Source organism: Volvox carteri (assembly GCF_000143455.1).
Source record: "Volvox carteri f. nagariensis unplaced genomic scaffold VOLCAscaffold_31, whole genome shotgun sequence".
In the NCBI taxonomy this organism is placed as follows: Eukaryota; Viridiplantae; Chlorophyta; class Chlorophyceae; order Chlamydomonadales; family Volvocaceae; genus Volvox; species Volvox carteri.
In genome coordinates, this window is record NW_003307574.1 from 612,148 (window position 1) to 637,694 (window position 25,547).

At 58.3% G+C, this 25,547-nt stretch overlaps 1 protein-coding gene across 1 annotated transcript; it reads right to left on the reverse strand.

The window, feature by feature from the left end:
• Nucleotides 1-591: 591 nt before the first annotated feature.
• Nucleotides 592-25,142, reverse strand: VOLCADRAFT_93382 (uncharacterized protein; the record flags this gene model as incomplete). Its single annotated transcript, XM_002952672.1, has 41 exons — nucleotides 592-843; nucleotides 1,239-1,256; nucleotides 1,627-1,726; nucleotides 1,895-1,995; nucleotides 2,688-2,825; nucleotides 3,224-3,493; nucleotides 4,003-4,230; nucleotides 4,540-5,043; nucleotides 5,425-5,591; nucleotides 6,159-6,280; nucleotides 6,702-6,918; nucleotides 7,475-7,508; nucleotides 7,888-8,044; nucleotides 8,242-8,452; nucleotides 9,038-9,242; nucleotides 9,953-10,326; nucleotides 10,584-10,628; nucleotides 11,055-11,358; nucleotides 11,555-11,726; nucleotides 12,163-12,506; nucleotides 12,853-12,983; nucleotides 13,241-13,316; nucleotides 13,655-13,825; nucleotides 14,367-14,510; nucleotides 14,844-15,055; nucleotides 15,565-15,742; nucleotides 16,228-16,360; nucleotides 16,644-16,705; nucleotides 16,836-17,006; nucleotides 17,401-17,662; nucleotides 17,971-18,120; nucleotides 18,551-18,645; nucleotides 19,381-19,527; nucleotides 19,711-19,959; nucleotides 20,334-20,468; nucleotides 20,760-21,037; nucleotides 21,771-21,855; nucleotides 22,437-22,724; nucleotides 23,236-23,360; nucleotides 24,301-24,323; nucleotides 25,039-25,142. 41 exons carry the CDS (start codon nucleotides 25,140-25,142, stop codon nucleotides 592-594), a joined length of 7,182 nt encoding a protein of 2,393 aa, XP_002952718.1.
• Between the last annotated feature and the right edge of the window lie 405 nt (nucleotides 25,143-25,547).

The following is a 25,547-nucleotide window of genomic DNA, read 5'->3' on the forward strand; positions in this document are numbered from 1 at the left end:
GCGCCGCTTATACCATGATTACGAAATGTCGTAAACAAAGGGCCTCCGTACAAATCAATGTTTTTATAGATCGCCGGCTGCGGCAAGCCCTTTACTACAGTCTCTATAACAAATTTACCCCCGCGACGCTGTCAAACTCGCGCCACCGACGGTAAATTCAGTTTAATCGAGAATTACATAACCGATTGCCCCAGCATATCGCCAGCCACCGCTCTTACTAACCCTGGGCACGCCTGCAACAAGCCCTAAGGCGCTACCACGAGGCGCCACAAACTTCAGGCCGAACATACTCCTCAATCGTCACCTGTGTTTCTACCCGCGGCTGAAAGCATGAAAACACACCTCCATTTAATTCGATAGCCTGGCCTTGATGAGTCTGATGAGCCGGGCGCATCAGCACTGTGAGGCGAGGCTCCGGCCTCGGGCTCTGGCCAAAGAAATCCTGCCAGTGCAGGGCTTAGGGTTTCGGGAAACCGCACCTTCCGTGAACGCCACGTCGAAAATACGATGCGAAACACGCGCGCCAGTTGTCGCCAGTGGCCGGTCGCCAAGCAAAATGTCGATATGCATCTGCGAGAGTGGGGTTGCCTACTAGACCCCCGTTGCGGTGGCGACCGTGGGCGACTTGCCGGTCGCCGAGCCTGCCGAGGCACGGCGGGCGGCCGCGGCGGAGCGCGCGGCGCGCACAATCGCCTTGACATGACCCACTGTGTCGACTTCCGCCGGCACGTGGCTCAGCAGCGCGCTCTGCCTCGCCGCATCGGCCTTGAGCTTGGCCAGGTGCGGCCACAGCACAAAAACGATGTAAACAGCGAACAGCAAGATGGTCGCGACCAGCAGAATCTACAACACCAGATCAAGGGATCGGCAGGGAGGCACTCGGCAATGGGTTCACAGCCAGGCCTTCACGGTCGATCACAAAGCAATTGCAGCCGTGGGGCCAACACCCCGCAGTCGTACGTACTGTTGCTGGAGCCAGGGCGAAGGAGGATAAACCGGCCTGATAAACCGCGAGCGTTGCAGCTGCACAGCGGCCACATGGGGGACGGACGACTCCCCCGCTGTCCATTCGTCAAGAAAAGCCGTCACGTAGCCGGTCCTTGCAAACCCACCAACCCACCGTTACCTGCCCGCCGGCGACTGGACCGCCCTCCCTCTCCCGCCCTCCCTCGCCCGCCCTCCCTCTCCCGCCCTCCCTCCCCCTGTTCCCCTTTCCCTCTCCCAGCGGCCTTCCTCACCGTGTGCAACGTGGTGACCTGCCGCCAAGGAGCGGCGGCAGCCAAGAAGATGAGAAAGAGGAAAATACAGCGGCCGCGCATGGCGAAACAGCAGAGTGGTGACGGGCAAAACAGAGAGGCGGCGAGAGGCTGTAAGGCTAAGGACACAGCAATTGCGAGAAAGAGGACGGGAAGTAGGAAACAGACCGGGCAATTGTTTTATCCCAGGACTATACCCTACGTGCATGCAGGAAACGATGAATGAATGGTGAATGGATGCGGCGGCGAGTACGGCGGCCATGTGAGGCCCACGTACAGAGCATTCGGCTGCGGCCCCGTTCCTGGAAGCTGGCGCATGTCCTTAGACGGATATCAATCTGATCAGTCTGTCAGTCTGTCTGTCACTCACAGAGTTGTATTTGGAGATGGAGTAGTCCACAAATAACTGGGCTGCCTGCTGTAGCCCTTCGTACAGGTCAAACGTGCCAACGTTGTACATGAACGTCCACCTGTACAACAACACGGTGTAAGACAAGTAGTAAGGCATGGCTACTGCGCACTGTAAACAAGTCAACTCTTTTTACTGCGCATTTACTCGTGCGACATGCATGGCGAATGGTAAAAGATTTGACGTGGCGGCCGTACAGCTGTACAAATGTACGGTTGTAAGTTGTTACCTGGTGCCATTGTACGCCACATCCTCATCAGCATCGCTGATCAGCAGCTCCATCTCCATAATCATTCGCCGTACCATCACGTCCAACCCGTTGTGCGTCACCTGTCGTACACATGTCGTACAGGCCGGGCACAACAGAAGAAACGCGAGAGCCTTGTCCAACCAAGAGACCTGATCTCGACCACAACGGGGACATTATCCTACCTGCAGCACGCAAGCCTTCTCCAAGCTTTTTACTTTGTTACCTAATCGGCCCAAGGACCGCGCCGCCACACCACTGATGCGTTCCATCCAAACAAACCAACCCAAATCAAGTCAACGCTCCCAGCCGTTCCTTCGAGCTCCCTCCTTCAACTTTCCCCAACCCTTAAAGACCATCGCTCCAAAGTCCCCCCAGTAAAGCGGCTTAATATGTGGTGGACGTGTTGTGTACGTACTGTGCGCGATAAAACAGCTGCACGGGCTGCAAGGGTCATTCATTCACCATCATCCGCAAACGCGCCGCCTCCCTCCTCCAACCCAGCACATACCGCCGCTGCTCCCCTTCCCGACTCATCCTTGGCATCAGCTTCACTCGTTAGTGGTTCGCCTTCACGACTGCATCCGCCTGGGTGGGGGTGCCGCATCCCAAAGGCCACCAGAGCAGGTCCCACACCGAGCCCAGAAGCCCACTGAACCCCCGCTCGAGTAAAAACCCCGACCTATTCCCTTCTTCCTCCTCCTCCTCCTCCTCCTCCCCCTCCTCCCTTCTCCTAGTCGACAAAACCGCCTAGGGGATTCTATCGGGCTCCCACCTCATAGTACGGCGAGCCGACCTTCGCGCACAAGCTCTGGTTGAAGCGGAAGCAGCGTTTGGTTTTGAAGAAGGCTTCAGCAAAGGCGGAGGATGCAAAAGTGCTGGGGGGTACAGCGTGAGTGAACACGCTGTTGACCTGGCGGGGGGGAGGATTGGCAGGGCAGGGCAGGGCAGGGGAGGAAAGGTGGGGGCCGGGGAGAGGGAGAGGGATAACTACTTGGTTACAAGGGGAAACCCTTTGGTTGTCCCCTTTGGTTTACCCTTTTTGTTCATCCCCTTTAGATCCCCTTTAGGGGATGAGCCGAAGGGGCAACCAAAGGGAACTAAAGGGGTTCCCTTTCGGGGAAGAACCCCAAAGTCTTCCCTTCTTACCCGTAGGGGAGTTCCTCCGCTTCGTCTACTTTGCATTTCGTTTGCAAAATCCAAAAAGACGGATCCACTGCCGACTTTCAAAGTCCCTGCAACTGTGGAGAAGGACCCAACCCGCACCGCCTTGGCGCCCCTTTCAACCCCCACCCCCACCCCCCTATTCACCTGCGACGCCGCCGTACCACCGTACATCAGCGCGTCGTACTCGTTGGCAAACAGGCGCACCTCCGTGCGCAGCATATCACGCCACAGCGCCCGCGATGCGGTGTCGTCTTGCGTCAGAAACGAGAAGCCCACCGCCCTGACGCGTGTGTATCGGTACACCACATGGCACGCCATGTTGAGGGTGGCGAGAGGGCCCTGCATACCGGACAGGCTGAGGATGCTGGCCGTGTAGATCGCCAGCACGCCCGCAAACCACAGCACGGGTAGGAGCTGGAAAAGCGGGACGGCACCGGTGGAAACACCGAGGAGGGGCCGAGCGGGGCGGGAAGGGGCGAAGTGTCATGTGAGGTGCACATGCACACATACACATACATACACACATACACATACATACACATGCACTCCTGAAGTGGCAAGCCCGGGACCCAACACCACTACTTGCTTGTAACTCAGGAAGGCCCGAGGGCGGGGCTTGGAGCGGGCGTTTGGAGGTGTGTTGCACAGCAATGCTGCCGAATGCAGAAATGTAGGGCTCCAACAGACCAATAAAACATGGAGATGAGACTCCATGATGGCGGCAGTGACGATGGCTAACAAGGTCGGAGTTTGGATGTCCTTGTCATGGATACAGAACAGCAATGGCGGAGCCGCCCTTACCCACCGAACCAACCAAAGATCCAACATAAAAAACAGTCTCACTCAGCCAGCCACTAAGCCAGCCAACCGCGCTCCAAAACCCATTAAAGATTCCCCCAAGAAACCCATAAAACCCCGCGCACCATAAACCGGACGTCCCGCCACTTGGACAGAACCAGCGCCTTGCCGTTGATGTATTGAGTGCCGGCGCCAGCCACGGTCCACCGGGCCTTATGGGAGCGGCTGGCCGTGGTGAAGCGCCCCGTTCGGCCGCCGGCAGCGGCGGTAGCCGTAGCCGAAGTCATGGCAGAGACGGTGGTGCTCACGGCAGTCTGTGTGGCGGGGCCTTCCAATGCCAGCAACTCCGTGTCCTGAAAATCGGTGTGTGAGTGTTGGTGCGTGTATAAAAAAAGGGAGGGAGAGAGGACGGAACGGCAAGTGGGTTGCGGGAGGGAGGGGTGGATAGATGGCCTCAGGATTTGGGCATGTATTAGCAAACGCAGACGTCATCTCCTAGAGCCTACCGCCAACCATGGTTTAGAACAAACTAGTCCATTACGACCATTTGGAAGCCGATTCGCTATCTTTTTCACGAATTTCCCCCCCCCTCCCGCCCTCCTTCCCCCAAAGCCGCAGGGGCGGCTTTCTTCTCCCCCTTCATCATCGCGGTCCATACTCACCTCTCCCCCGCCATCGCCGGATGCCGCAGCCTCCAACAGCAGAGACCGCCGCCGCCGCCCACCTATTCCGCCGCCTCCTACTCCTCTTGCTCCGGCGGCCGCCGCTGACTTCGCTGCTGCTGCTGCTACTGCTGCTGTTCCGCCGTTCCGTCTGTCGGGTGTTTCGCCACCCTCACCACCACCCGTGCCGCCGCTCTGTTCACTCCCGTCCCGCTGGACTGCCTCGGCTGTATCACCCCTATTACCAGCATCACAACCCCTACCGCCTCCGCCAGTACGAGCAACGGGAGATGGCGGCATCAGGCGCACTCCTCCGCCAGTCCGGTCGCCGCCGCCAGCACCCCCCTCCTTGCCGCCGCCGCCGCTGCCGTCGCCGCTGCCGTTGTCCTTCTTGCTGAACCCCGCAGCTGTGCCGTCGTCGCCGCCGCCACCACCCTGTTCCTGCTCGCCTCCGTCTTTGGCGCTGGCATCATCATCTAGCTCGTCGTCACTCTCGTCCAAAACCTGCGGAAAGAGAAATACGGCACACAAGTAAGAAGGTCAACACTAAAGGAGGGTCTGCGAGTGCAAAGGGGCAGAAAGCGGGGGTCGGAGGTGGCGGAGCCCTAGGGTCGCCCTAACCTAGATCGCTAGGTCGCTAGGTCGCCCTAGCCTTCCTATTCGATTACTCCGCCTCGCCGCCCCTTGGCCAACCGCGAGGCCGCACCGTAAGCCCCATGCACCTCATGCCGTCGAAACGCGCCTTACATTAGCCAGCCAATCAGCCAGCTAGCCATCTAGCTCACCCAGCATCCCTCCCGCCCTTCCCCCCTCCCTCCCTCATCCCTCCCTCCCTCATCCCCCTGGCCATCTCATCTTGGCCCCCAGTTCCAATACCCCGCTCACCTTCACCTCCCTGCTGCCCATCTGCCGCAGCACCGGTCCCGGCAGCCCCACCATGGACAACATGCCCATCAGTCGGGCCCTCTCCAGGCGGTGCATCAACAACCACTCGTAGCCCAGACAGGACAGCTGCACCACCAACACCTCCACCACCAACACGATGATGAGGACTGGGAGTTCGAGTTCGAGTTCGAAGAAGAAGGGATATCGCCGAGAGGTGAGGAAAGGTCGGGTGCGCGACCGCCGCCACGAAGCGCGGAATCACGACGTGGTACGACAGGTACGACACGCGGATCAAAATGAGGACACGATGAGGTACGGATTCCATTTGGTTCGGTATCGCGCCGGATTCGCCGGAAGGGTGGGGACGGGGGTAGAGACGGGAGAGGGGGAAAGTAAGGGCGCGGGGAGGGTTACAAGAAGGGGGAGGGAAGCGGAAAGAAGAGGTGGATGGATGTCAGCCAGTAGGGGTCTTGCTGAAAAGTGGGCAATCTGGGCGGGAAGAGGGGGGAAGTAGAAGATGAGGGAGGAAAACAAGACGCGAGGGATGTGAGTGAGTGCGTGGGTGAGGACGTGACGTACATCTTGAGGGAGATGGAAGACGACGCGGCGGAGGAATTGTCGGAAGGCGGGCGCGCGGCCAGCCAGGAGAGAAAGCGTGGTCAGCAGTAGGAGTAGGTAAGCAGATGTTACAGATGGGGCCGCACCGGCCGGGAAATACACACAAACCGACACACCTGTCTTCAGGTTGTCCAGGGATGCCCAGGCCGCCGCCATAAGCTCGTCCAAGGAGGTGGCGTACCCAACGAACAACGGTCCCAGACCGTTGGTTACCATAAACTGATACACGGGGTGAAATCTGCGAAAGGGTCGCACAAGTCGTATATAGCTGAGACCACGAAAATCCGTCGTGCCTGGCGCTTCCCCCTTCATCCCTGTCCTCCCCGCTCTGGCGCTATCCTCTCCCTTCCCTATCTGCTGCCCCCCCAATCCTCCCTCCAGCTAGCACATTCTCTGACAGCAGAAGAATCCGCTGTATAACCTCTCCTAAGGACGTCTCCCAACATACTTCATCCAAAATTTCAGTACCTATTCCGTCAACCTATCCGTCCGCCCACTATAACCTACCCCAGGCGCTGCCTCTCCTCTTCCAAAAGCCCTTCCGGACCGCGTCTAAGTCGGTGGCTTCTCTTTACCTGATCCCCTCCCTCCCCTTTTTCCCTTCCGCTACCCTCCTTCATCCTTTCGCTGCGCATCTTCCCCAATCCAAAGAAACCTACTTGAACTCGTCACGCAGTTTGGGCATCCAGTAGAGCGCTTCTCGCGATGCGGCGATGAAACGGTTGCCCAACTGCCACACCCCAGTCTTCTGAGCCAGGACTCGCGGAGGCTGCGTGTCCATGTACACGTCGTACTCCCATTGCGGGTTCGTCCAAATGCCGTACACCCTGGAGCTAGGAGCCGTCACCTTGGAGGTGGAAAACCCCAGGTACACCCCTGGGGCCCGGGAGAGGGCCGGGGGAGGGGGGTTGGAGGAGGAACATTATAAGCATATTGGGAAGAAGGAGGCAAGGGGTTGGATTGGGGGGTCTTACCCCTTTACACGGCAGGGGGCACGAGGTGATAGTGCTGATGGAGGAGTTGAGATGGGAGGGAAGGAGGGAAGGAGGCCGGGAGGGGAGCAGAAGCAGGGGGAAAGACGGACCACAGACGAGTAATGCTGATACCAGAGATAGAAAGATACTCCAAGCGCAGGGGGAAATGAAAACGGGCAAATACGGGATGCGGGACGCTAGCATATATGCAAACGGCCCTCTCGATTCCCAGTTCCTTTTGCTCCTCACAAACCCCCCTCCTTCCCGCGCGCTGTTCCACCTCATCCAGCTGGGTTACCAGGCTGGAGTCCCGAGTCCTCATCTAGCCATAATACTGGGGTGTTGCTTCTGTTTGCGGCGGTATCTCCCCTCCCCTTTCCGCGCCCCGCCACTGATGCCCCCTCCCTCTCTCCACTCCGGCATCCTAATCCTGAAACCCTTGGTACCCACCCCCATACCCTGGTGATCCTGCTCCAACGTCGTGACGCTCGCCTACGAGGGAACACCAACAACAACATAACGAACATAAATATAACAATCAACAGCAGCACCGGCATCAGCAGGCACCGGCATCAGCAGCGGTAAAAGGGTTACAACGGACACAGCACCAACCGACAGGCAGGGTCACAGTCTTAGCGCGCCCAACGAAGAATGGGGGGCTGCCAGGTCTTTTCCTCTACAACCCCTGTTCTCCGGGGCTCCCCTAATACACATCACATACGGAAAACCCCCACCAGGGACACCACGCCCCGCCAGCCAACCGCTGCTCTTCTTGCTTGATCCCTATCCGGCCCTCATCGGGCCCTCATCGCTTGCTTGGCCCTTGATTGCCCGCCGTGTGGCACCTGCAGGGTTCCCCCACGCAACCCACCACCATGTTGTTCAGATGCACGCTCAGCGGCGGCGTGCAGGCCGACACCTTGGCCGTGTTGTTGGCCCTCTCGCAAAAGGTGCCGATGAGGATGCGCACCACCAGCAGGGAGGCGCGGTCCATGGCCCTGGCTTGACGGTGAACCATGTACACGCCGCTGCGGGGACGGCGGGTTCGGGGATGGGATGGGATGGGGCGGGATGGCATCTAGGGAAAGGCAGAAGCCAACCTGTTGTTAAGAGACGTTCCATGCGGTCAATGATCCGCAGCCGCCGCTCCCCTTCCCACCGGATTGTCTCCTCCCTACCTCCCACCTCCCGCCAAAGCCCCCCTTTCCACCGCCCCCTCACTTACGTGTGCTCTTTACTCACGACCTTGGTCACCACCACATAGCAGGCGATATGGGTCGCCAACATGAGCGCCAGCAGGCAGTAGCTGTGCAACCGCAACCGCTCCAGGGGCGCCATCAGCAAAGGGCCCATCAGCAGCTTCTGCAGCGACTTGAGCAGCTTGCCGCGCCGCGCGTCAACGACCACATCAATCGCCGACTGGTTGTCAGTGAGACCTGATCAGTAGGAAATGGAGGATTGGGGTTTTGGGGCGGAAGGGAATTGTTCGGCATCGGAAAGGTAGGGAGCCCCGAGGGAAAAGGGCTGGAAGGTGGAAGATGGGGCGAGAGGAGAGGATGGCTGGAACCATGTGCCGTGGGGACATGGCGGGGGGGGGGGGTAAGGCCGACGGCCGGAAGGCGAAGAGGTAGTTTGCTGGTTTTGGGGAGGGATGGAGATTGTGATGGGACACGGAGGTGGTAGGATTGAGGCCCAAACTTGCATTCTGCGTACCAGAAATAATAATCAAGGATGGTTCCAGACGAGTGACTTAAGTCACAGCGGGCCTTTAAGCGAGCTTTCCTCTAGGGCAATCACCCCTTCGCATGGATGGCTGCAAGCTTCAGGAGCTCGTACTGCTTAAACAGACCCGAAGGCCACGGAACCGCCTCGATCTGATAAAGAAAACAAGGTATGACATCCCGTCGGCTGGCCAAAAGTGCGATAGCCCCTACGAGACAGCACCCAGAGGTAACTGGGCCCGGAAACGCGCACTGACCTAAACCCAAAACAAAAAAAATCAAAAACCGTAACACACTCACTGGTGACGCCGCTGGCTGCCTGGCTGCCATCCGCACTGGAATCTCCGCCGTCGCTGTTCCGCTCCCACTTATCCGCCGCCACGGTGGCGTCAAGTGTGCGGCCGCCGCCGCCGCCGCCGTCGCCGCCGCCACTTCCGCCGCCAAGGCCCTCGCCCTCGCCCTCGTCTGCGTCTACCACCGCGCCCAAGCGCAGCGGGTGTACATCCTAGAGGCCCATACCCCATACGCGGCGGGTAACGGCAGACGTCTGAGGAAATAGTTGAAGTGATAGGAGAGTGACATGGCGTGTGTTTGGCTGCCCTATCCACCCCCACGGCATGAGGCCATCTGCCTGCGTGCCAGGGCTTCCCCGGGGTAGGGGGGCTTCGGCAGTGCGCGCTGGCGGGTTGGGTGTCTGTAGAAATACAGATGGCAACGAAAACTGGGTCGAGTGGGTGACTGTGTGGGGCGCATGTGTGAGGTGTCAGCCCCTAGCGGGATGTGCGGGTGGGCTGGGACCCGCTTAGATGGCTGGGACTGGATGGATGGATGGATGGATGGATGGATGGATGGATGGATGGATGGATGGATGGATGGATGGATGGATGCCGGGTCTAATAAGAGGTTTAAAAGGCTGTGGCCCAGCTAGGGTGAAAGTACATCAGCCGCAATCCGTGGGAGAGATATGGACGTGGTGGGAAAGCAGCGTCGCAGCCAGTTCCACCACCCGGGCCCCCGATCCCAACACTTCACTCAGGCATGGTGTGCATCTTCCGGTGATGCATCATCAGCGTCCTGCACGTCCCGGGGACTATGAACACTCGCGGCACATGCACATGCCCCCCGCGCTTTGCATTTTGCATTTTGACGCTGGCGACGTTCCCTCCTACACCCTGCTCCCTACTTCCTACTTCCCACATCCACCCATGCGCCCACCTCGGGAACTGTAGGCAGTCTGCGGCTCTGAGCAATCACCAGCGTGTGTTTCAACGCTAAGGGATGGACAAGGGGATGGGTTACCAAGGCTGATGAGGAAGAAGGCTGCGACCCCGTCGCCGTGGTGGGCGACTTGGCGGCCGATGAGCCTTGCTCCTGAACACCAGCTGCTGCTCCTAGCTGCTGCTGCTGCTGCTGCTGTTCGCCTGGTTGCCCCACCGGCCCCACCACAGCCGCAGCCGCATGCCGTGTCGGCGTGTATACCACAGTATCTGGATCCGGATCTGGATCCGGTAAATCCAATGGAACGGAGACTATCATGGACCGCTTGCTGACGGTGCGGACCCACTGCGCCACGAACTCAGATTTGCTGGCTGTGCGTAGTGTTGCGTGGGGGGCCGTGGGGGTCCGCGAGGAGCGAGCGAGGAGCGAGCGAGGCGGAGCAAGGCGGTAAAGCCACATCAAGGGGTTCGTAGGGGAGTTAGGAGGATGAGGAGATCTCGCTCAAGGACAGATTGACCTCTCCTGCGGGAAGCAGTCTCCTCCATCTCCTCCGACAGACCAGGCCCTAATCTCCCTTCCCATCCCCTCCCCTCGCCCGCTCCTATTCTAGGCCTAGCAGCTCACGCACCCCCGGTGTGTGTGAGGGGAGAGATTAAGAATGGAACCCGGGAGGCTGTGGTGCGGGGGTGAGAGAGCAGGGGGTAGGAGGGAAAAAGGCATTGATGGAAAAATAACTCACAGGCTTTGCGCAGCATCTTGGCCTGGCCCTTGGCTTCAGCGTCGTCAGCGGCCCCGAAACCCGCGTAGTCAACGGGCTCGGTGCCGTGGCCGCCGGCGCCGTTGGCGGTGGTAGCGCCGCCGCCGCCGGCCTTGCCCCGGTTACCGTAGCTGCCATCTCCGTCGTCGCCATCGTTGCTACTGCTGCTGCCATCGCCATCGTTGCTACTGCTGCTGCTATCATCAACATCATCGTCCACTCTGTCTTCATCCTCCTCAAAGCCACGATCACCGCCACCATCACCATTCACGCCGCCGTCACCATCGCTGCCGTCGCCGCCACCCCTGGCGGCCGCCCGTCGGGATCCCGACCGCCGCGCACCTACCGCCGCCGCCGCCGCGGCCGCGGCCGCCGCTGCACGCACACCTCTCCGCCGCACCGTCGGAGTTACCCCATCCTTGTCACCGCTGGCACGCCTAGACACAGTTCTCTTAAAATGGTCATGGGTTGGCCCCGTCGCCGCCGCCTCCGCACCACCCCTACTACCAGCCCCTCCCTTCCCCGCCTCCGACCCCTCCAAATGAAGAACCCGCAGCAGGTCCGCGTGCGCACCCACATAAGTTGTGTCGGGATGCAGTACGGCATTCACCGTCTGCCGGCCCCCTGGAGCCAACGTCTGGACGCCCTGCAGCGCCAGTCAAATGTTTGTGACAAAGGCGGTTACTGAGGTCCGCAGGTTAGTTAGGGTCGGAGGAAAAAGGGTGTTGAAGCAAAATGTTGCGCGGATTAAGGCAGGGAGTATATGTATGCGGGGGCCCCACAGACTGCACACCATTTGCCTGTGGCCAAGTCGCCCGTAACCGTACAATATACCGTTGTACCTGTACGAGTATTCTCATGGTACCCATGTCGGGATGTGGCCCCAGGAAGGCCATTTGCGGGCTGACCAAAGCTCCATGATTCCTAGAGATCTTCAGGGCGGAGCGTTTGTGGCTTTTATGGGCCGAGTCCGAAATCTGCGCCCAGGTCTTGCGGTGTGGCAAGTCCAAGAACCTGTGCGAGCGGGGGGATAATAAGGCAAGGTTGGGGGCGCGATGGCGCGAGGTAGCTCTGTTGGTTAATGTTATATTAATACTCTATTGCAATGGTCCCCCATTGCAAAACGAGGGATACGTGTGTACATGTGGGCGCGTGGTATTGGTATCTCATGTTCTATAGGGGCTTAGGGAAAGGTAAGGGGGATATCAATGTGTAGGACCGTGTGTATTTGCATTTGCATAATTCGTGTACACATGATGAGAGATACAGACGAACAGTCCTCCCCGGAAAACCCGGGTTATCACCCTGGCGTGGGAGACACAGCCCAAGAAAGAGAAGAGCCGTCGCAAACTCAACAACCGGTCTCTCACACACCCAGAAACCGTCGGGTACCACCACCACCCTCCGCCACCAAGGCAGGCACATGCCCCTATACAACAATGCCACGCACTTGTGAAGGGGCTTCCGAAGCATGGCAGTAGATGGCAGCCCAACCATAAGGCCTGTCATGTAGCTGGCCTTCCGGATTTGCAGCTGCTCGTCCAACTCCACCATCCCAGTCAGAAGATCCCGCCGCCACAGCGTCAGCTTGATGTGCACATTGCCGCCGCCGCCGCCACCGCCGCCGGCCTCGCCGCCTGCCGCCGCCGCCGCTGTTGCCTTCGCGGCGGCGGCGCCGCCGCTGATCCCCAGGATGTCATCTTCACCTCCCAGCAGGAGCTTCTGCCATCTTTTGCTGCCGGTGCCGCCGCCAGCTTCGGCGTTGTCCTCCGTCGTATCGTCCAGAAGCTCCACCTACAAGCGTTTCGGTGGTTTAGGGTTTAGTTAACATTTAGGTAGTTGTTAGCTGGTAGTTGGTAGTTCACGTCCGGAGATCTCTCTTCACCAATCCTATCCCCTTCCAAATCCCCCGTATCCACACACACACACACACACACCTCCCCGCCGCCACCCCACACAAAGCCCGGAGACTTCCCACTCGAACTTCCCCTCTCCTCACACGAACCATACACGGCCCCTACGGAGCACATGTGTGTGTGCGTGCGTGCGTGCGTTTATTATGTCGACCGCACGATTGACACACTGCCCGCGCGTGTGCTGGCGGGTGGGTGGGTGAGTGAGCTGATGTGGTTTCACGCACCTGCAGACATGCGGATATGGAACCTGCTCCGGGCTTGCGTCGCATGCTGGGCAGCGCCGCAGCCAGGGGCGGCATTTTGCTGAGGTCCTCGCTGGAGGCGGGGGAGTGAACTCGAACGCGCCAGGAGGTGCCTGGTGGATGGCGTAACGGCGGTAACGGCGGAAATGGGAGTAAAGAGGGTGGTGGTGGCGGTGGAGGTGGTAATGGCGGTCTTCGGAGGAGAAAGGGCGAAAACACAGTGAGAAGAATTAGAAAATCCTGCAAAATGCAAAAACCTCATCACTGCCAAAGTCCACAGCACCACGAGGCCGCCCACCCCCCCACCCAGCCACCTACCCAGCTACAACACCCCCCACCCCCCCATCCAGCCATAACATCCCCCACCCACCGGGCATCTCCTGCTCCCGGTCCACCAGCGCCAGCACCAGCAGCTGCAGCTGAGACTCGCCCGCGCGCCTCCGCCACTGCCCATGGACACGTGCACGGCGATGTAGTGGCCAGCGGTGCGACAGGAAATTAGAACCAGACATTTGGAACGCCGGAACGGTGGAATAGGAGGAAAGCATGAAAACGTGGGTAGCGATGAGAGAGGGAGGAGGGGTAGGACGGGCGTTCATAGCATTATACAGAGAACACGTTTTCCACTCCTCCTTCCCACACCCTTTGGTCACCTCACCCACTCCAATATACTCAAGAGGAAAAAACTCAGGAATCGCACGGGAAGTCCTAGTTCCCCTTTCTAGAAGTGTCATGTATACACACACATACATACAAACAAACAAAGGTGCAAACCAGAACTTACGTCTCCAAACACGTCGATGCAGTCGCACAGGTTACGTCCCAACAGCTCCAGGGCGGGGAAGCCGAACAGCGAAGAGTCGGGTCGCGAGACGCTCTGCACGCGGCCCGAAAAGTCCGCCATTACCACCAGCCGCTTCTCCTCTAAAAGCTCATCCACGTGCACCCTCTCAACCTGGCGGTGATGTTCGTGGGCAAGGAGGGATCCAGGGAGGGGTCCAGGGAGGAGTAAATTTCCAAAGCACGTCATGCGCAGACAGACTTCATGCAAGACCTACTCTGCTTTATCTGTTCTCTCTTTTCATGAGGGTTTGTTACCTACCCCGTGCGTCAAATCCGCCCCAAATTCCAAGGAAGGAGGGCTGAGCGAGCGGGAGAACCGCATGAGCACTCGCCGGTCGCCGCGCCCATTCGGCCCACAGTGTGCTCCGAAATCAACGGAAACCATGGGCGCATGATCCACAACGGTCCTCCCCAGCTCCTCCCCCTCTTCATGAGTTTTCCTTTGTCCCATGTTTGGATCGGCTCCACCTCTCTCCTACAGCCTCCACCATCTCAAACAAATTCTAAGTTAAAACCAGCACCCTCGCTCGTCTTTCCACCAGTAACCCCCCTCTTCGTCACTGAGCCCAGTGAAAGCATGTCCGCCGCCACTCACGTAAGCTTCCGACCGTACGTGCGCCGATCGCCAAAGATAATACTCATATATGCCGTACCTGCACCACGTACAGTGACATGCCCACGTCGCCGGCGGCTGGAGACACCTTGATTCGTACAGGTACGGCAACCCCCGCGTCATTCAGCAGGTGTACGACACGTCCCGAGCGGCAGCTGGTGACGCTGGGCGTGTGGGGCGGATCCTGAAATGGGGCCCGAAACGAGGAGGGGGAGGGGGAGGGGTTCTCAGGGGGAAGCGCGCTGAACCCCGGCGGCAGCGGCGCCATCCCGGCACGAGAGGGAAGGCGAAAACGAGGAAAGTCACAGCCCCCGAAAGACACAAAACCGCGAGTGGGCCCCCAAGAGGCCTGGCATGTAGGACGGGCGAAGGAAAGGGGCAAAAGGACGCCCAAAGTCGCATTTCATGGTGCCAGCAATGCCACTTCAAAAAGCAGCCCACCGCACACGGCACCCCGCACACACACGCAACCATACCGCTACGCCGATACCCATATCCCCCAAACCCCCAGCCCCACCCTGAGCCACTTCGCGTGCAGTGTATTGTACGGCGGCTGTAGCAGCTGGTCGAGCCTCATGGTGGCCAGCTTCCTCATGGGGTAGTTGAGCAGTGTGGACAGCCCCAGGGACGCGAACCTCAGGCGCATGTGGGTGTCCACCACCAGCAGGTTGCCCTCGCGGCCGTCGGCGCGGCGGCAGCTGAGCGCCATGATGCGCTGGCCGTCAGTACCTACCGAGGCGGGCGACCAGTGGGCAATATGTCGAAGTGAAGGGAAAGGGGGTCTTGGGGTTAAGGTTAGGAAGGAAAGACCAAGGTGAAAGTGACGGACAGATATCGGCACAGTGACAGCAAATTTGCGTCACATACATACAGATTTCGTCGGCTTGTTTACAGTTTGTGAGGTTTTGAATATGCGCAATGCCCGGGAAGGAGGCTGAAAAGAGAACAGAAAACTCACTTTCGCTCGCTCACTCACTCACTCACGCGTACGCACATACAACAATCTACACACTCACACACAGATGACCAATGTATGTGCAGATAGGTACAAATAGAATCGCAAGAAGCTAGCATGCAAGCTCAGGGCTCCTCCGCCGCTCTTCGCCCCCTTCCGCCCAACCCCACACCATGCAGCCCTATATCTGCTGCTCATGCAAACGACATTCTCCCGTCCCCCCATCATGCTGCCTCCCCCACGGACTCCCTGTACACCCCTCCCCCCCCCCCCCGTGTCTCACCCGATAGCCCCACCACCACCTCCACCGCCACGGGGTCCAGGAAGCGGTGCCGCAGCAGCAGCTCGCACCGCACCACGCCCGACACCAGCTCCTGAGCGGAGGCAGCTCGGAACCGCTCCAACAGGGCAGACACCTCAGAGTCGGGGTTGGCGCAGAGGGAAGCAAGCGAACGACCCACCTGGGGGTTGCGGAGCCAAGGTAGGGGGAAGAGCGTGTATGTGTGTGTGTGTGCGTTGGTACGGGAGGGTGGCCGGCGCGGCAGAGTAATGTGGTAGGTTGGAGGGGCGTGTGTGTGTGTGTGTGTGTGTGTGTGTGTGTGTGTGTGTGTGTGTGTGTGTGTGTGTGTGTGTGTGTGTGTGTGTGTGTGTGTGTGTGTGTGTGTGTGTGTGTGTGTGTGTGTGTGTGTGTGTGTGTGTGTGTGTGTGTGTGTGTGTGTGTGTGTGTGTGTGTGTGTGTGTGTGTGTGTGTGTGTGTGTGTGTGTGTGTGTGTTTTGAAGTTGCCACCGGGGGTTTGGGGGCCGCCAGGTAAGGTGATCTAGCTCAATCAGCGCTGCCGGCATCAACTTCACCCCCCTCCTCCCGTCCGTCCCCTACGGTTTAGAAATCTCTCTCTCTCCCCCCCACCCCCGCACCTCCCAATTATCTTCTGACCCACCGACCCACCAGGTCGTTCTCCATGAGGCCGCACAGCGAGGCGAACTGCTGGTCACCGCACAGAAATGTGCCGTTGGGCGCCAACCAGGCCCGCACTCGCAACGTGCTGGGCGGCAGCGGCCGCAAAACACCAAGAAAAACACTACAGGGCGGGGGGTGCGGGGTGGTTTCGGAGGGTTTAGGTAAGGTTGGAAAATGGCTGAATCCACGTGGGGGGTTTCAAAGGTTTCCTGGAGATCTGGACATGGATGGAGGTGTCGGGGGAAGGGGCGAGTGTGACCCAGGGATAGCGGTGCACGGGGTGTTGTACGTATGGCGTGTGTATGTATGTGTGTGTATATATGGGGCCCGGGGATAATAAGACGGATAAGGCGGATACGGCACCATCCCCACACCACAATCACACTCCATTTCCGCATCCGCACCTGTCCGACCCGCTTCCGCTCATCTTTGTGACGCACAAATCCACCGGGAAGACGTAGCGGTCCTGAAGGGGGGGAATGCGCCGGGACATGTACGGGTGAGATGGTAGAAGCTTTTCAGGCAGGTAGAGCTAGACGGAGGTGGCGGGCAGGCGCGCAGGCAGGCAACCGAACCCCCTACCATTACCCGCCTACCTTGTGCAGCCCCACCACCTCCCTCACGGCATCCAGAATGTGCGGCTCCCCCGTGGCGACGTAGCGGCTCAAGTATGAGGAGTGGCGCTGGCTGAAGGGCTGCGGCATCAGCAGATTCACGTTTGCGCCCTCCAACTCCGCCTTGCTGTAACCGAACACGGATTGAACGACCTGGGGGGGAAGGGGGGAGGGGGGAGGGGGGGTGGAGGAGGAGGAGGCGAAGGCGCGGGTTTGGGGGAAGACGAACCACCACGAACGAGTGAAGCTGACACGCCAAGGATTGATGCGGGATTGGGGGGAGGAGAGGAAAGACGGTAGGTGGGGGGTGGGTGGGTTTGGGAATTTGGGTCTGGTTCGTTTGTGGGGTTGGGGGTTTTGCAGGGATTCACCAGTTTCAGAGGAAGGAGACATGGAGCTCGGACCGGAGGCAAAGGGATTCGAAGGGGTGGGAGTTCTCGGGGGGCGGGAGAACGGGTATTTCGACAAATTCTATCCAACCAAGACATGTCGTCGTACACTTTACGACGTACGGATATGGTGGTCTAACTGTTTTTGTGATTCGTACCTGGCTGACCATCATAATGGTCCCCTCAGCATTGATCACCACCACCGCATCGTCCAAAAGCGACAACGACGTCAAAAAGTCGGGTTTCTCGGTCGCCTGCTGTATGGCACTGAGGTCCAAAGACATGATCGCGTCGGCGCCGCCGCAGCGCGCCGCCTCGGCGTACACACGCGCCGCCGCCGGCGCGTCGTGCCGTACATCCTCCAAAAATTTGCCGTAGCACCGCAGCAGCTTGCCGTTGGTGGGGTACCGCTCAAGCACCCTGTTGCGGGGGGGGGGGAGAAACGGCCCGGGGGGGAAGGGTCGGGGGGAAACACGGGTGCGGGTTTTTCGTGTCTTGGGAGGTTTCCTATCAAGGGTTTTACATCCCTCCTATCACATGAGGAGACGGGAGCACATGCAACGCTTAAACTCGCACGCAAACTGCGGATGTCCAGGCGGCCAAGCATGCAAACAGTGCGGCAGGGGAGGTGGGAATGGGGGGTACATCCGGGACCACGGGAATACGTGTGTGTGTGTGTGTGTGTGTGTTTTCAGCGGTGTATTTACCGACGTCGCCTCCCGACTCACTTCTTATACACCTGATGGGCCCGCCCCGTGGCCGCCTCCAGCTGGTCCAGCAGCGCGTCAATGGTCGCCACTCGCAAGCTGGTGCGCAGGCAGGTGCGCCACAGCTCAAGCTCCAGAGCCAACACGTCCCTATGAACTCGCAGTACGGCCCTTTGCAAGGAAGGAGGAGGGGGGGGAAGACGAACCACACACGATTGAAGCTGCTGCCAGGGAGGAGGGGGGGGAAATATGAAAACACAAGTGGACTTGGACGTGTTGTAGGTAACTGGGGTAGGGGAGGAGGAAGGGGGACAGGGAAGGGGGAGAGGCCACTACGCGAGCTGCCAACCCGAGCTGCACTGCCCAAAAGGTATCTCCTTCCCGCCTCACCAACAACCACATTTCCTCCTCCCAACCCACGTTTCCCCTCAGCAATGCGTCCCTGAGCTCCACCATATATGAGGCACCGTGTTTTTCATGGCCCCAATCAAGCTCCTCCCCCTAATCCCCAACCCCACATTTCCACTGCCACAACCTCACACAGCTCACACAGCTACACGGCCTGTAGGGGCTGGGATGTAAACGGGCCCGCAGTGCTTACTTGAAGTTCCTCCGAAACTCGATATAGGCTTGCAAATCCATGCCGCCATCCTGGCTGTCCTTGAGACGCTTGCTAGACTCCAAGGTGCAGTATATCTGTACGGCGGTACGGCACGTAGGTTAGGTATTGTCAGAACGGTGCCGTACCAACGAAGCCCACTGGGTCCACCCGCTCAGGTGCATGGGTGGCAAGCTCCAAGCGCAACCTGTGTGCCGTGTGCCGCATATGTGTGTGCGTGTTTTTTTCTTTGTTTAATGTTACACATCGATCCGGCCTTTGCGTGTGTCTGTGTGTGTGTGTGTGTGTGCGTGTGTGTGTGTGTGTGTGTGTCTGTGTGTCTGTGTGTCTGTGTGTCTGTGTGTCTGTGTGTCTGTGTGTCTGTGTGTGTGTGTCTGTGTCTGTGTGTCTGTGTCTGTGTCTGTGTGTGTGTGTGTGTGTCTGTGTGTCTGTGTGTGTCTGTGTGTGTGTGTGTGTGTCTGTGTGTGTGTGTGTGTGTGTGTCTGTGTGTCTGTGTGTCTGTGTGTGTATGTGTCTGTGTGTGTGTGTCTGTGTGTGTGTCTGTGTGTGTATAATTAAGCTGAGACCATCTTCTGGGGCAAACGGAGACCCGGGTGTGAGATGGCTGGGTGGGTTCCGGCAAAACCACCATCCGCCAGCAACCAGAAAAATGGCGGGATTTCAAAACTTCCCCCATTCCCCCAGCCGCCTCATCTCCACCCCTTCTGGAAGAATAATTTAATCCGTGCAAAAGAATATTCCGTGCAAAAGAATAATCCGTGCAACTCCCCGAATGGACTCCCCCATACCCCCTCTGTGTCCCACCCACCGACCTGGTACCTCTCCACCAGGGAGGGCCCGTGCTTGGCCGCCAGCTGCAGCTGTGTACGAGCAGCGGGACCGTCTTTCCGTACACTCAAGAGATAGTTCGCGTACATCACGTTGAGGAAGGGCGAGTTGGGGAAGGTCAGCATGCCGGCCTGCAGCGGCAAGGCCAAGCACGCACGGCAGGAGGAGCAGGGCCAGGGTAGGGGTGTGTTGGCAGGTCGCGCAGGTGTTGACAAGCATAGAGCGTGTGTGCGCGGGGGAGGAAAATGGAACCCCTTCCATCTTTCATACACCTCCCACCTCTCATATTATTCTTTTCACGTCACGCGACTCACCCTGATAACTGCGTCACCAAGAGCCGCCGCGTCCTCATCTACGTCGCCGTCGCGATCGAAGCGCCTCATCACCCGCGACAACAACTCTACCTCGTGGACGTGCGCAAAGCGATGCAGCTTCTGTACTCGTACATCTCGAAAACTGGGAAGCTCTTCAAACTTACGTGCCGGCCGCATAGCCCACCACGCGTGCGCCAAGCATACCACAATGCCGCCCACCAGTACGGGAAAGATGCCGTACAATACGTACTGCGCGTGTACATCAGCACACAGGGATAGGAAGAGGAGCAAGGAGCAAGGTGAGAGGCGCGAGGAGTTGTGGAGGGTATATGTAAGAATGTTTGTGAGGGGAGGAGCACAGGGCAAAGGTATGAGGGGTCGGGAAGAAAAAAGGCACGAGGGAAGAGGTACGATGGCAAGCGCATGTACTGTAGCTTTAAGGTACGGCGCTTCACCATCTCGGTGGCTCACCAGCGCGACATCATCAAGCTGTAGCAACGTGCCACCCTCCTTCTCTCCCTCCTTCCCCCCCACCCTTTGGATGGTCAACCCCCCTCAACCGCACGTCAAACGCCTCGACTTCCGCTCCTACCCCCTCACCCCCGCACCCCCACCAGGCTCACCAAAGTATACAACCGGCGCTGCTCCAGGGATTGGTCTTTTGCAAACACCAGTACGGCAAGTAGTACACACGTGTACCACACGCAAATCCACATACTGCACCAAATCACGTTGACAGCCAAGCGGTAGAATGGAAGCTGCGAAGGGAGAGAGAGAGAGAGAGAGAGAGAATACAGATGGAAAAAGGGGACGGCACGGGCGATCATAACAAATTGCCGTGCAAGAGCCCACCGTACATTGTACGGCACTGGAATATACATGATGCACGGTTGCGGTGGGAACATCCCACCGTGAAACTTACGTAAGAAGCTCTTTGACAAATGGCGATAAGGAATCGCTTCCCTCTCTCTCCCAATTCCTTCTCAAGCAGACAACAAGCAGCGGCAATACCACCATCTCCGTACATGCCGTACAGGTATCGTACACACCTTACGAAAATTATACCAGCAGATAAACCCTACTGCCACCGCCATCAGCACCACTTGCACTCGCGGCCAGGCCTGCAGGTCATCCGCACAAACAATGAAAGCTGCCTTGGCCGCCAATATCTTGAGTCGCGAAGCCACGTCTGGTGAGGCCAGGTAGCCCTGTGACAGCGGGTTCAGGTCAGACGACGCCACTACCAGCAGCGCCGTCACACCCAGGTGTACGGCGGCCGTACACAGCGCCACCGACATGTGGAGCACGTGGGGCATCTGGAAGCACTCTGTCACAGCAGCCGTGGGGTTAGGTGGAGGGAAACCGGAGGGGGGAACATGGAGAGGGAGAGGGGAATGGGAAGGGTGGGTGGGGGCAGGATGTGAGCAGGATATGGCAGAGGGGTGCGAGGGGGGGAAGACGAACCACAGACGAGTGATGCTTACAGCAAAGATGAGGTGAAGAGGGTTGGATGGGGGAAGAGGGGGGTTCAAGGGGGCGAGTGGGTTTAGGGTTCAGGGATGGGGAGTGGGTAATAGGACGAGCATAAGGATAGTTGGAGGAGCTTAGGGTTTTAGGGTTTTGGGAGCTGGGGCCCTGCCCAGTTGGCCCACAGCCTACACCACGCAGCAGCAGCTTCCTAGTTACCCGCTTTCCTACCCAGAGCCCCGTGCACGACCCCAAGTGTACGCAAGTGCTGTCGCAGCCCTTGTCCTCGGTGCCTGCGACTTAGACTGATGCCGCTTTGACCCTCGTCCCGGTCCCGGTCCTCAGGACCCGGTGGTGCGCATGTCGCCCGAGGGCGGCTCACCCGCCCCTGATGCGCCGCGGCTGTGCAACTCCCCCACAAGTCACAACCGTGAGCCTCCCCCCCCCTCGCACACAACCTGCCAAATGTACACAACACCGCACAGCCGCCACTCCTTATTGCGCCATCCACCAAATCGCACCGACTCACTGCCGCCTCCCGCCACCCCGCTGAGCCCTACAGCCCCCTTTTTATCTGCGACTTCCCGACTTACTGACGCCTTTGAAGTACTCGTGTTCTTGTCCAGCTGCAGTGAACTTGCAGTTGGCCGTGAACATGAAATAGTCCATGAAGGAAACCTACAGGTCATGTGGGTGGCTTGGGTTGGGCTGGGCTGGGCTGGGGTGGGGTGGGGTGGTGCAATGGTGGAATGGTAGAGGGGGGAGGGGGATTGAACTGTAGACAACATCGTGCACTGAGAACATGCTGCCGGTGCTGATGATAACCTGGACGCCTCGTGTTTTATCACGCTGCGGGTGCCTTTCCTCCTCCGTGGGGGCACATCTAATCTCATTTGTCAGGGGACACCACCCAGCTACACATTATGCTGGTAGTTGGACTTGTTCAACTACTACTATACTACTATTTCTACTACTACTACTATTACTATTACTACAACCACCACCACTACTCGCTGCCTACTCACTCCGCCCTCGGCAGCTATTAACAGAGATACACGCGCTTTCCGCTCCCCGGTCGGGGCCCAAGCGCCTCAGCGCCGCGCGAAACCCTGTCCCCGGGCCAGGTAACGGGGCCAAGCTCTTCCGCGCGCCGCAGCTACCCAGCCCACACACATGCAGAACCCCCAAACCCCCCAATCCCCGGGACCAGGCCCGCGTGTCACGGTACGGTACGGCATCGTACATTACACGGCACTTACGTAAAATACCATAAACATCAGTTCGTACACCACGTTCAGCGCGATCGCCATCTGGCGCAGCCACTTGGACTGTTCCTGCTTCCTCATCGCGAGTGTGAGCCAGATGAGGCCCGCCACGGCCAGGAACACGGCGCCCGCCATGACGTACATGACCCGAATGTACACGTCATAGCCGTACATGCGCATGATGGGCGAGCGCCACACTACCCAGCGCACCACTTGCCACACCGGGTTGCCCGTCTCTATGCTCCAGTCGGCCGAGGGATTAAACACCACAATGAAGGGCATCTGGGGTGTTGGGTGCGGTGGGGTGGGGAGGGGAGGGTGTAGGAAAGGAGGGCGACCGGGTGGGACGTGACTAACGTAAAAAATGGATAGCGCGGGGCCCCCATGGCGGACAGGGCGGGCCCCGTAGCGGAGTTTGGGAGGAGGACGGGGGGGGGATAAGAGATGGGATAATAAGCAGAGGAGAATGAGCGCGCAAGCCGACAGCGGGAAAGGGAAGTTCCATGAAAGGGTGTGCTGCAGCGGCGACTTGCCGGCGGATGGTTGGTGGCGGTGTACATGGCGGTGCATACTGACGAATGCAGGCGGCCACGCAGAACCCTCTGGAATTGATGAAGCGCGCATTACACGAGCACAGCACACCGGCAGCTAATCTGCAACACGGACAACTTGCCAAGCTGGGAGCGGCTGTCCAGGTGGGGCGCCCTCTCACCCCGCCAGCTGTCCACCCGACGATCCAACTTTGCTCTCTAGTTGTCAAACCCCCCCGTGCTTTCCCCTCCCTGGATCTCACCAGACCCTCCAGTATTATTTTAAGTACTGCGAACTTCCAGTTGCTGAGGACGGACTGCCGTACAAGAGTGTACATGCAGGCGAACACGCCCTCCTGGAAGGAGCGCCTTTGCTCCAAAAGGTCGCCTGCGTTGCAGAATCAGCAACAGTAGCAACAGATGTAAGGGGGATGGGAAATGGAGTAATGCCGGTGGCGTACGTAAGCTGGGTTTTAGGGTTGTAATGTGTTTCATCTTTGCTAGGTATCCAGGTTGTGAATGGGAATGGGCATGAGAATGGGAGCGCGTGAAAGCTCTGGGCGGGGCGCCTTGTGAGTGACTTCCGACAGTTGGAGTTTGGCAGCGATGTAATTGTAATGTAATTGTAATTGTAATGTTACAGAGTGGGAGGCTTCTGGGCCGCTTTATCACATTGTCAGTTCTAGATCATTTATCACCTTATAGCACCATCCACCACTACCACACTGTACTTCGCCATACGAACTGTAAGTCCAAGGCGGCGGATCCAGCCTTCAGGGACCCCTCCTCATCCATTCACCCGAACACCCGAAGAGACGGAGGGTTCGGCAATCGCCACCAATCCAGCGTGCGAATCTGGTCCATCAACTGTGACCTCAACTCCACATCTCAGCAGCTAGCCATAATCTCGCGCTCCCGACTAATTCGGGGGTCTCCCCAGGAATCGAACCCAGGACCTTAAACCGCTAATTGCAGTAGTGTCAACCCAGACCAGACCAGGCAGCGATGTGACATTTCGTGGGAAAAAAAGGATTTCCGTGACGGAGGAGAGCAGCAGGCGGGCAAGAGCCCATTCACTGGCCCCGTTTCGATATGAATAAGGTATATGGCGTTCCCCGCGGCGATACGGATGAACGTTAAAAAAAAGACACGTGTGCAGCTAACCAGGTTAACCGGGTTAGCCAGGTCACGGTGGGTCACGGCTGAGTGCTAATGGGGGCGTTGTACGGCCTCCACACCGCGGGAACTGACACGCAGACTACCGTGCTACATCCCCGCGCGCGGATGAGGGCCTGCACACTGATGAAGACCAAGTTGGTGAGCCATACCTTCCTCATTCTCCTCCTCGGACCTGAGATCAGGACATCAACAAGCAATTTGGGTTGGGACGGGTTGGGTTGGTTGTAAAGTCATGGGGACTTGGCCATTACAGTGTCGGGTTTGCGCCAAGTTGGCGGTAGCACTTGCAAACGCCGTGCAAATACGAGGGCGTGCAAAGGCCATGCAAGTACGGAGAGTGGCGGACAGCCCCGATGGTAACCTTCTCACTTAGTCGCATACTAAGAGACTCCATCAATAGCATTGTTACATAGTCGCGCGTTGGTGCACTGTTTGGGGGTTATTCGCATCAGTGAATTGTAACCGCCGAGCTGTTCGTGTCAACTTTGCCTAAAGCTTACAGCACGAGAAGTTCCATCCTAGTTTCAATACATGCAATAACTTCGCTTTGGTTCAGCGACTCAAAGCCTTGTAGGGCCTATGGCCCGCGAGTTCGTAGCTGTGATATACGCGCCCCAGATGCGACAACCCACAGCTTTCGACACACGAGTTTACGATTGAGCACGACAAGCTCAAAGCACGCAGGTAGTTTGCATCCTGCCGCGGAGCAGTACCGGAAGAGGTTCATGTAACTGAGCGCAATCCTTACAAAGCAAACTGTTGTACACCAGATTCACTAAGAATGAATAAGATGGATGTATAAGATAGCCTCCAAAGCCACTCGGACAGGGCGTGCTGAGGTAGTTCAGCTCCAAGAGCTGACCTAGCCACTCAAGTAAAAAACTCACCGCTTATGCTTCCGCAACATTTGCGCATCAGATTTTTGCGAGCTTGTTTCGCTCACATCGGCTGATGTCCCGCTCCTTATACTCCCGCTCCCAATGCTGCTCATTTTGCCGTCGGGTCTTAGGCAAGGCAGTCAGCTTACAAAGAAACAACCACAGCTAAATATGTCAAATACCAAGCCAAGAACGCCTGCCAGTCATAGCTTTGGGAAACGAAGGATTGTGGGCGCAGACGGAAGAGGGGGTGAACGGCATGAACTTGAGCAAACATTTGAACGTAGTTCGACTATCACAATGAAAAAACAAAAAACTTCCTAGGACCGTCCTTTGTATGTGACATCCTATGAGCGTTGCTTAAACGTCATCGCGTGATCCGTACTCACTACTAACTTATTGTGGGGAAGGCCATTGCGTCTGCGACCACACTCCCGCGGTACCCAAACCCTTCAAAGACAATTCCGATCAGCCATTTGGCTGTTAGTGGGAGGGCGGGTGGGCCGCTCGCACGGCAA